This window comes from Gnatocerus cornutus, unplaced genomic scaffold (assembly GCF_029298725.1).
Source record: "Gnatocerus cornutus isolate USDA-ARS CGAHR unplaced genomic scaffold, icGnaCorn1.1 ctg00000033.1, whole genome shotgun sequence".
Lineage (NCBI taxonomy): Eukaryota > Metazoa > Arthropoda > Insecta > Coleoptera > Tenebrionidae > Gnatocerus > Gnatocerus cornutus.
In genome coordinates this window covers 1226820-1238584 of record NW_028275382.1, presented here as the reverse complement: position 1 = coordinate 1238584, position 11765 = coordinate 1226820, and the positions used below count along the sequence as shown (strand labels likewise).

The 11765-nt window shown below is 37.5% G+C and overlaps 1 protein-coding gene across 1 annotated transcript; it reads right to left on the bottom strand.

Moving 5' to 3' along the window:
• Nucleotides 1–3849: 3849 nt before the first annotated feature.
• LOC148166039 (uncharacterized) lies at nt 3850–7092 on the bottom strand. The gene is made up of 2 exons (XM_088049511.1): nt 6513–7092; nt 3850–3947 (listed from the first exon to the last, which is right to left on the bottom strand). Exons 1-2 carry the CDS (start codon nt 7090–7092, stop codon nt 3850–3852), a joined length of 678 nt encoding a protein of 225 aa, XP_087905637.1.
• Nucleotides 7093–11765: the final 4673 nt, after the last annotated feature.

Below are 11765 nucleotides of genomic sequence, written 5' to 3'. Positions count from 1 at the left end.
AAACACAATAGATTCTTTAGTTTATTGTCTTCTTTTGTTCAGGAATATTATTGATTTTCATTATGGATTATCGCGTGTTTTCTGTTGCCGAAATGGCTGACATGCATTTAATTTACAGGGAAGTGCGTGGAGTAAATCGTCTTGCTGTTCATATGTACACGAATCGGTTTGAATTTGGCGCACACTGCACGAGCAATTGTTTTATCTGTACCTCGTTCAAAGGGTACAAGTTTAAAGGACTGTTTTTTGTGAGTGGTTCCAACGGAAGTGTGGTGCAAATTCAAACTTTTCGTGTCTCGTTTTAGTGACGGACGATGCTTGCTGTTGTTGTTGTTGGAAGGTAAGCGTCAGTGGCTCTCAATCAGTAGTCCTTTTACTACTAAACTATAAATATTTGACCCCTAAGTTATTTACATTTTTTAATCAGTAAATGAAAATAGATACTCGGTTATAGTTTGGCAGCAATATTCCTAACACCTTGTACATATCTCAAAAATTGTGTATGGTAACAATGTAAACATTAAGGCGAGTGCCAAAACATTTTTCTTATGGAGAATCCCATGTAAAAGTATCGTCTAAATATTTCGCTTATTTTTTGATGTATCAGTTTCGTTCTTATTCTCAACTGCTTGTATTCACATTTTCTTCTAAAACTAAGTATCAAACATAGGAAAAATCATTTAATTTAAAAGTTAAATGACTTGAAAATTCGATAATTTCGGGGTAGTTTTACGAATAGAAGTTTATGTCCGATTTTTGTGAATTTTTAAACTTAGAATTAGTAAAGAATACTTTCAAAATCACTTTCCCGCTAAATTTAAACCGATATCATTAAAATTGGTCTAGTTATGAGAGAGAAAAACTAAAAATTTTTCAATCGAAGCTCTGAACTTTGCAGATAAGTTACGACTAGGCTGATTTATAAGCGTACCCTCATTTGCGGTTTCTTGACCAGCTTTGGAAGTTGTAAATCAAGGGATTTCTTCTAAAATTTTTACCTGCTTGTTTCGCACAGAGGATAATAAAATGGTTACAATTAGAAGAGCGTTATTAAAAGTGCTAATAAGTACAAGCACAACGAAGTTTCATAATGCTTGATGTATAAAATTATAGAAACAAGTATGTAGTATGAACATTCATTCAATTTATAGTCATGTTTTCAACTAAAGTCTTTCAATGACACACGAATTAATTTCTCGACTATTTCATGGTGTTGGACGTAAAATTTAGAAAATGAAATTTTATAAAATAGTAATTTATTATTATTTTTCTTATTACATATTTTATTATTTATGTTTATTTTTTTCTTATTTCACTAGAATTTAAAAGTTCATCAATGAATAAAAAATGTTGAATGAAACAAAATTGTTTTGAATGGAGCAACCTGACCGGATTCAATTTACCTGATGTTTGCAATATTGGATTAGGGGTTATCTAAGAAGCTGACCGGGATTGACTAGGTAATACCAATTTCTTTCATTTTGCCGCCGGCCAGTTCAACTTTTACTGAAAAACCCACTAAATCTTGTTCCTTTGAGAACAATATAAATTTTTGGGAGCCACACCTGACGGTCATTTTGAGGAAGACGGAATTATTGAAATAAAATGCCCGTATAAAGCTTTTAATTCAAACTTTAAAGATGCGGTGGAGAATAAAAAGGTTGACTTCTGGTAACTAGAAAAAAATGAAACATACATTGTAAATTCAAATCATAATTGGTATTACCAAATCCAAGGGCAGTTAAGATTAACACGAAAAAAAACTGTATTCTGGGTGTTTGGTTTGGACAAGAAATTGATATGAAATATGAATATATTTATGAAGATACAACTTTTTGGAAAAAAAAAATGGAACCAAAATTGATTAAGTTTTATTTTGATCACATGTTGCTGGAATTAATTGACTCTAGGAAACAAAGATTGTCTATTCCGATCCGCCGTCATTGAGTTTGTATTACCTATGTATTAGTTAATTCTCAATATTGTAAATAAGTACCTATTATGTAAATACTACTTTTCTTATAAATACTTACTAACATGTACATATACACATTATTATACGATGTATTTTGTATCTTCATACCAAATACGTATCTATTTGAAAATAAATAAAATTAAACATAAAACAGATAAGTTTAGTTTTTTTTAGAAAATTTCTGTTTGGCATTCTAATATTAAATAATACTTTAATCTATTTATTATTTGACTAGTTAAATTATTTTTTAAACAACGTACTAATGTACTTACAATTTTAAAATAAAATTTTTTGATTCATATTATTTTACCCATGAAAAGGTAGTTCTATCAGACAGAGGCAAAATAAGCATTTATCATTGTATAGTTTGGGGACTGAAATACCGTGTTTATGACTTAATTGGGGTACTCACTGCACAAAGAGGCAAAACCACAAGATAAAGGAATCAACAACGGTGGTGGTTTCGTCTCTTTGTGCAGTGAGTACCCCAAATAAGTCATAAATACGGTATTTCAGTCCCCGAACTATACAATCACTTTACGATAGTACAGTAAGGGGTGTTGTAAACAGAAGTATCGCTTGACAACCTTCCCGATGTGACAACTCAGCTCGAATTCTGACCAGCGACGAGTCTTGGCACTCGCCTTAAGACAAAAAATTATATGAAAAAAAACTAAATTTACTACACTAAAAATTTCTCGAGGGTTCTACTTGAAAAAATCAAGATCTGGTTATTTGTAAATCCTGAGAAGTAAAATCGTCTGTTTTTTACATTTAAGCATAAAATTAATTTCTGATCAAATCAAGAGAAAAAGCATAGTTTAGTCATTGAACCTGTTATGTTTTATCATCATATCACTCTTCCGTGTGCCATAATTTCACGGTTTCTTGGTCTATTTTTTTGTAATTTAGCACATTTAACAATCTTCATCTGTTTATAAAGTAAGCAACATTTAAAAATCGTGAGACCAAAATTGCAGAATTTAGAGAATTTGAACAAGGGGTGGGATTTTGTTTCGGCAACGATATGAGATACGATATGATGATCTTCAAAACGCTCAATTAATCTAAACACGTTTTTTTTCATAATTTTTTTAATCCTAGCAATTTATTATAAGGGTTGTTTCTGAACAAGTGGTATTTTATTATTAATTTGATTCTACTTCAACATCGAATTGAACTTGAATTTTACGCGTGTGCTAACAGGCGGCTGATTAAAATTCGCACTTCACATCGTAGAGATACCATTTTGTAAAGAATTATCCAAAGAATTCTGATCCGTCTCTGTTTTGATGGTTTAAACTTTACTTTTCAAAATATTGATGTTCAAAGTTCAGTTCACATCGACTTCTAAAATTTGAGCTTCGAAAATTTTAGTGTTTAGTGAAAATGATTTTTTTTAAAACTCAAAATCTTCGATTACTCTTCCATGTGACATATCTTTATGGCATCTTGGGCTTTTTCTTTGATAAACTTTTGATACACTACTAATGTTTGTTCGACCGAAAAATGGGCCATAATTTCAAAATATGTATAGACTCAAAGTTTTAAAAAATACTCCTAAATTATTAAAAAAAAAAAAAATCGTTAAAGAATACAAAAACACAATCGAGAAATTGTGGAATGCCATAGGTCCGGCGTTTTCCGATCTTTATTTTTGAAATTTGGCACACTTAATAAGATTGATCTGTCTACAAAGTGGGCAAAAATTTTAAGCCATACCCAAAATTGCGGATTTTAGAAAATTTGTATAAAAAAATCTGAGATCCGTTTTAATTCAATACATTCGTACAACAAAAGATATTGCCAATTTATCTTTTCGGCCTCAAATAATTGTAACAGAATAACTTACCGGGGGAGTTCCACCCCATGCCCTATGGGAGGTTAGCGGCTCGGACTACTGGCATAGACCCCTTTTCTGGTAGTTTCTCGGTATTTTTCTCTATTTTTTGAGCAGGTACTCCCATGAATACTGGAAAATTGTACTCATACAGGTAGACATGGAGTTGTCGAAATTAAGCCCATCCAGAACGAATTAAAACACTGGTAAACACTGGGCGCCGTTCATCTTAATGAGTACATTTTGTTGATTCTCAGATACGTCAACATTTTTATGTTTATTACAATTTTATTGTCCTTTTACATACACACTTACCTACTTAATAATAATAATGTATTTACAGATAATACAATACAAATTAAAGTAAAAATAATTTGAAAAGATTAATAATTTTTTGATAGACTAAACAATTACAATAGGGCTAATACTACAAACTAGTAAACATAACATCAAACGCCAAGAAAAGGAATTTTCGATATCTTTGACGAATCAAAGCAATGGTTTTGTTCAAATATCTTGGTTTGCAGAATTAATGCATTTTTTTGTATTGACACAGAAAAACTTAGTTTCGAATGGAAGAAACTAATTAATTATAATGGTAAAAAAATATCAAAAAAACAAAATATTCAGATCAATTCATGTTCTCATTAGATAAGAAGTAATATACCTACTATAAAATCTTTCAATAAGCTATTAGATACATATACAGAGTTAATTACCATAAGATCACGTGTCCGGCGAGACCAAAATGGAACCCAAGATACTCCTACAATTTAAGAGGTTGCCCGGATACTTTATTGTGATCAACGATGATAGTTATCTACATTTTTTTTGACAATACATGTGCTGTCGTTAAATTTTTCAAGGGACACATTTGAATTCCTCTTTATTGAAAACAGACACTTTCGCAAAAACGTTATACAATTCTCGCACTGCAACGGTTTTACAACTATCTAGCAAAATGTTACCTTCACCTGCGGTTTGAACGGCAAATAATGCTATCGAACTGTAAAATCGTAGTTACAGTAACTCGAATGTAAATATTTAGCTACTTTTTGCAGCGCCGATCACGTCTCATGTTGGGGATTTGTAAAATTATAAAAACAATTAATTTTGTGAAATAGCCAAAGAGTGTCAGAACTCGCGAAAGATCCGTTAACCAAATTATGCTTAGCATTGAGTGGTGGCGATTAGCAGGAATATTGTGTCACTAATGAACAATCGATACATTTACTTTTTCCGCACCCGATTTAACCAACAAATCCACTACTTTCTTGTGTCCGTTCTGAGAAGCAAACATCATCGCCGTTCGACCGTCTTTGTACACTGCATTGATATTTCCACCCGATTTAACCAACAACTCCACCACTTTCTCGTGTCCGTTCTGAGAAGCAGACATCATCGACGTCCAACCGTCCTTCTGCACTGCATTGACATCTCCACCCGATTTAACCAACAACTCCACCACTTTCTTGTGTCCGTTCAGAGAAGCAAACATCATCGCCGTCCAACCCTCCATGTCCTCTGCATTGACATCTCCCCCCGATTTAACCAACAGCTCCACCACTTTGTCGTGTCCTTTCTGAGAAGCAAACATCATCGCGGTTCGACCGTCCTTGTAGACTACATGTATATCTCCACCTGATTGAACCAACAATTCCACCACTTTCTCATGTCCGTTCTGAGAAGCAAACATTATCGCCGTTCGACCGTCCTTGTACACTGCATTTACATCTGCACCCGATTTAACCAACAACTCCACCATTTTCTCGTGTCCGTTCTGAGAAGCAGACATCATCGGCGTCCAACCGTCCTTCTGCACTGCATTGACATCTCCACCCGATTTAACCAACAACTCCACCATTTTCTGGTGTCCGTTCAGAGAAGCAAACATTACCGCTGTCCAACCGTCCATGTCCACTGCATTGACATCTCCACCCAATTTAACTAGCAACTCCACCACTTTCTCGTGTCCGTTCAGAGAAGCAATCATCATCACCGTCCAACCGTCCATGTCCACTGCATTGACATCTCCACTCGATTTAACCAACAACTCCACCACTTTCTCTTGTCCCTTCTGAGAAGCAATCATCACCGCCGTCCGACCGTTTTTGTTCACTGCATTGACATCTCCACCTGATTTAACTAGCAACTCCACCACTTTCTCGTGTCCGTTCTGAGAAGCAAACATCATCGCCGTCCGACCGTCCTTGTACACTGCATTGACATCTCCACCCGATTTAACCAATAACTCCATCACTTTCTCGTGTCCGTTGAGAGAAGCAGCCATCATCGCCGTCCAACCGTCCATGTCCACTGCATTGACATCTCCACCCGATTTAACCAACAACTCCACCACTTTCTCTTGTCCCTTCTGAGAAGCAATCATCATCGCCGTCCGACCGTCCTTGTACACTGCATTGACATCTCCACCCGATTTAACCAACAACACAACCACCTTCTTTTGTCCTTTCTGAGAAGCAATCATCGATGTCCGTCCGTTTTTGTTCACTGCATTGACATTTTCACCCGATTTAACCAACAATTTCACCACTTTCTCTTGTCCCTTCTGAGAAGCAAACATCATCGCCGTCCAACCGTTCAAGTCCACTGCATTGACATCTCCACCCGATTTAACCAACAACTCCACCACTTTCTCTTGTCCCTTCTGAGAAGCAATCATCATCGCCGTCCGACCGTCCTTGTACACTGCATTGACATCTCCACCCGATTTAACCAACAACACAACCACCTTCTTTTGTCCTTTCTGAGAAGCAATCATCGATGTCCGTCCGTTTTTGTTCACTGCATTGACATTTTCACCCGATTTAACCAACAACTCCACTACTTTCTTGTGTCCGTTCAGAGAAGCAAACATCATCGCCGTCCAACCCTCCATGTCCACTGCATTGACATCTCCCCCCGATTTAACCAACAGCTCCACCACTTTGTCGTGTCCTTTCTGAGAAGCAAACATCATCGCGGTTCGACCGTCCTTGTAGACTACATGTATATCTCCACCTGATTGAACCAACAATTCCACCACTTTCTCATCTCCGTTCTGAGAAGCATACATTATCGCCGTTCGACCGTCCATGTCCACTGGCTTGACAACTCCACCCGATTTAACCAACAACTCCACGACTTTCTCTAGTCCCTTATGAGAAGCAATCATCATCGCCGTCCGACCGTTTTTGTTCATTGCATTGACATCTCCACCCGATTTAACCAACAATTTCACCACTTTCTCGTGTCCGTTTTGAGAAGCAAACATCATCGCCGTCCAACCGTTTTTGTTCACTGCATTGACACTTCCACCCGATTTAACCAACAACTCCACCACTTTCTCTTGTCCCTTCTGAGAAGCAATCATCATCGCCGTCCGACCGTGTTTGTCCACTGCATTGACATCGCTCTGAAAAGCAAACATTATAGTCTTCCAACCGTCCTTCTTCATTGCATTGACATCTCCACCCGATGTAACCAACAATAGGTTGGTAGCACCCATGGTATAGTGAAATTTAAGGTATTATATTGCGCGTCTACGGAGTGGGGAGTGACGTCACTCGAAGAGTAGACTGAGTTGTTAGGTCACATGTAAGGCACGAATTTGTTTTATTGGAATCTGTATTTAACCTGTTTCCAGCTTATAACGATTTTCAAATTTTCTGCATTTTATCTGTAAGTTAATTTGTTAATAAAATAACAATAATTAACTCTATACTAAAACGCGTGCAACTTTCTCGCTTCGATCTTGAGATATTCGAGTTCGAAAAGATGCGAATCGGTGGAAGAGTGTACTCCGAAACCGTGCCTTTTTCGCTGCTTTTGCCCCGCTAGAAAAATCGACGAGTTTCCTAACGAATCCGGAAACGAATTTTCGTCCTCTTCGGTCGTTTGGTTTTCGCGAAATAAATTTTTAAAACTCTGGGTACGAGTCCTGTGTTTTCTGGATCATCGCCGTACGTCAGTTTCGTGGGGACAAAACCATGACCATTAAGTCGAGAGACTCAGTCATAAACATCTCAAAAGGGTCTGATTTTTTGTATACCTACACAACATGTACGGTAGCGGTTTTTTTTTGTCTCGGCACTTATTTAAATCGGTCCGAGCAACGAAGGAAACATTCGCGGAGATTGATTTATTAATTGAGTTCGGCCTATTTTTAATACAGGATCTCTTTGATCATCAAGGTGTGTTTTCGGTATGTATGCGTAACTTAAACTTAAAAATCTGGAAGCATGTTTCGGAACTCCTCTTTACAAGCGCGAATTAATTGTTTAATCACAGATCATCATTTGATGGACAAACATTTTTGATACTTTGCATAAGAGATTTGCATAAATACCAAGTATCTAACAGGCTCTTTTTAGGAGTACTTATGCAAAAGTAGAACAGATAAATGAAATGGACGTGACAAGTATCGAATTTTATTACGACTCGGTCGATTTTTAATCATTCGGCGGCAGTAGATATTAGAAAGACAAAAAATGCAAGTTTTCAAGGCTTAATTGCGGGAACTCATTACACAAAAGAAGTAGAAGATAAGAAAATTTAAGAATCTGCTAATTTACTGGTTTAATGCTTTTGTATAGTGAAAACTGCAATTAAGCCATAAAATCACTATTTGGTACCTGCTGTAACTGTAACTTGACAGCGGGGTTTCAAATACTGCCCGAGTATTATGACCAGTATTTTTTACCTCTTTTCTCGGGATTTGTTGCACCCTTGAGTTCGGTTCGCGGGACCAATGTTTGGACCTTTAAGATCCGACTCGATAGACCAATGTTTGATCGTTGAGGTGCCTTGATGTTGAAGGTATTGTTCGAAGGACCAGGGTATAAAAATACTGTTTTGAAATAACTGTGTATTTAACCCAATATGTACATAGGTACCAGTGAAGTTTAATGGTTTAATGCTTTTGTATAGTGAAAACTGCAATTAAGCCATAAAATCACTATTTGGTATCTGCTGTAACTGTAACTTGACAGCGGGGTTTCAAATACTGCCCGAGTATTATGACCAGTATTTTTTACCTCTTTTCTCGGGATTTGTTGCACCCTTGAGTTCGGTTCGCGGGACCAATGTTTGGACCTTTAAGATCCGACTCGATAGACCAATGTTTGATCGTTGAGGTGCCTTGATGTTGAAGGTATTGTTCGAAGGACCAGGGTATAAAAATACTGTTTTGAAATAACTGTGTATTTAACCCAATATGTACATAGGTACCAGTGAAGTTTCTGTATCTGAGTCTCGTAACGTACTACTTCAACTCTGTACCATTTAAAAAATTAAAATTTAACAATAGTGGGGGAAACCACCCCTTCTCCGGGGTTGTAGTTACAACTGTATTGCTGGTTGCAACATTCCCGCCCCCGTTGAAGGCCTGGCTTCAACAAATTGACTTAAAAACTATCTATATACAAACAAACAAAATATTAACAATTATGATACAAATCTTAAGACCTAACAGTGAGACGAATACACATAGCAAACAAGCATGCAAATTCAAAACATACACTAAGATAAAAATTTCAAAAACATTAAAGTCACTTTTGCACTGGCAAAACGCAGATTTTGGTAATTGCCCGTTTTACCACTCCACTGTTTGTTTTTACACTCACTACCCGCACAAGCTTGTCGTTTCCTGGGTGTAGCTCCTGAATACGCCCCATTTTCCAAGCCAGTGGTGGAAGGTTGTCATCTTTGAGGATCACCAGAGCCCCTAGGAGTAATTCGTTGTTCTTTACAAATCTCCATTTTCCTCGCTGTTGTAGCTGTTGAAGATATTCTGACGACCACCGTTTCCAGAAGTGTTGTTTCAGTTTTGTGATGTTCTGCCATTGTCGTAACCTGTTCGTCGGGGTTTCTAGCAAATTCTCCTCCGGAACCGAAGTTAGTGGACTTCCAATTAAGAAATGACCAGGAGTTAAAGGAGCTAGGTCGTTTGGGTCGTTGGATAGTGGAGTTAGGGTTCTAGAATTTAGACATGCCTCAATTTCCGCCAAAAGCGTGTAAAACTGCTCGTATGTTAAAAATTGCATCCTTTGTCATTCTTTTTAGATGAAACTTAGCCGATTTTACGCCAGCTTCCCATAATCCGCCCATATGTGGAGAACAGCTAGGGATGAAATGCCACGTGGTATTATGATTTAAAAGGTCAGCTATGACCTCGTTTTTAAATGAAATAGACTTCAAAAGTCTTGCTAATTCATTTTTTGCACCAACAAAATTAGTCGCGTTGTCAGAGTAAATATTTTGAATGTTGCCTCTGCGGGAGACCATTCGTTTTAGAGCGCCCAAAAATGCTTGTGTCGTGCAATCACACACCAGCTCAATGTGTATCGCCTTAGTCGCCATGCAAATAAATAAGGCGATGTAAGCCTTCAAAGTTTTGTTGGTACGACCAAATCCGTTTTTTATGTTAATCGGTCCAGCATAGTCCACAGCACAATTCAAAAACGGTCGAGCCGTTCGAACTCGCAACTTTGGCAAATCTCCCATTAGCTGTTCGATTGACAGCGGTTTTGCTCGAAAACATGTGACGCAATTTCTTAAAACTGATCGTACCGCATCTCGCCCGGATAACGGCCAAAATTTTTCTCGAATGGCGGAAAGAGTCAATTGTGCTCCAGCATGTTTTAAAGAAATGTGTGTGTCTAAGATTATTAAATTTGTTACTTGATGTTTTTTGGGTAACACATATTGGTGTTTTTGCCCCTCTGGTAGATCAGCGTTACGCAATCTGCCGCCAACCCTGATTAATCCCTCTTCGTCCAGAAATGGATTTAGGGTAATAAGTTTACTTTGATTATCTACCTGAAGGCCTTTGGTTAGTTGGCGAAGTTCATCGGGAAAACTGTTTGATTGAGTTTGCTTAATTACACACCGTGTTGCGTTTTTTAACTCGCCGCATGTCATAATTCCTTTGCGTTTATTTGCCTTATTGTTTGGGCTGGCGTTGTATCGCCATCTCAAAATCCAAGCAACTACGCGAATTAACTTTTTGTATGACGAAAATTTCGTTAACACGTCGTTGTTTGTCGTATTTACGCAATGGGTTCGTTTGATTTCTGGTAACTCAGCCGTTGAAATTTGAAGCTTGTCACTCGGCCAATTTTGTTTTGTTGTTCGAAGAAATTCTGGTCCATTCCACCAAATTTCTGATTTAAGTAATTTTTCTGGAAGCATTCCCCTTGACAGAATGTCTGCTGGATTCGAAATTCCCGGAACATGCAACCAAGTCGCCTCTTTGAAAAGTGTTTGAACTTCGGAGACGCGGTTTGCGACAAAAGTTTTCAACGTATGAGGTTCGTTTGATAGCCACGCGAGAACCACCATTGAATCGGTCCACAAGAAGGTTTTGTTGACTAAAACGTTCAAATCTCTTTTAATTTTCTGAACCAGTTTGGCTAATAGTTGCGCGCCGCAGAGTTCGAGTCTCGGAATTGAAATTACTTTCAGCGGTGCTACCCTTGATTTAGCGCACAATAATTTTACGCAGATGTTGTTTTTCGCGTCTGTTGTTCGAATGTAAACGCATGCTCCATATGCTGCTTCAGAAGCATCACAAAAGCCGTGAATTTCCGTTTGAACCGATAAGTCGTTACCTACGACCTTGCGAGGAATTTTGAAATCATTTAATTGGTCAAGTTGATTTTGAAGATTGTGCCATTCAGATAAAAGTTCCGGTGGCACCGGTGAATCCCAAGATAATTTTAATGTCCATAATTTTTGCATAATTAATTTGGCGAAGACAATTGTAGGATTAATCAACCCTAGTGGATCGAAAAGACTCGCGATTTCGGACAAGAGTTCGCGTTTTGATAACGTTTGATGTTTGTTTGGAAGCGAATTTAACGCGAACTTGAAGCTGTCATTTCCGAAATCCCATTTTAACCCCAATGTTTTCGTGTCTTGCTCCAAGTTAAGGTTTAAGATAACGTCGCT

Coding starts and splice junctions, on each gene's coding strand:
- LOC148166039 (XM_088049511.1), bottom strand. CDS start 7,092: ATGATGTTTGCTTCTCAAAACGGACACGAGAAAGTGGTGAAATTGTTG. Junction 3,948..6,512: donor CAATGCAGTGTACAAGGACG/GTCGGACGGCGA, acceptor ACAATTTTCCAG/TATTCATGGGAGTACCTGCT.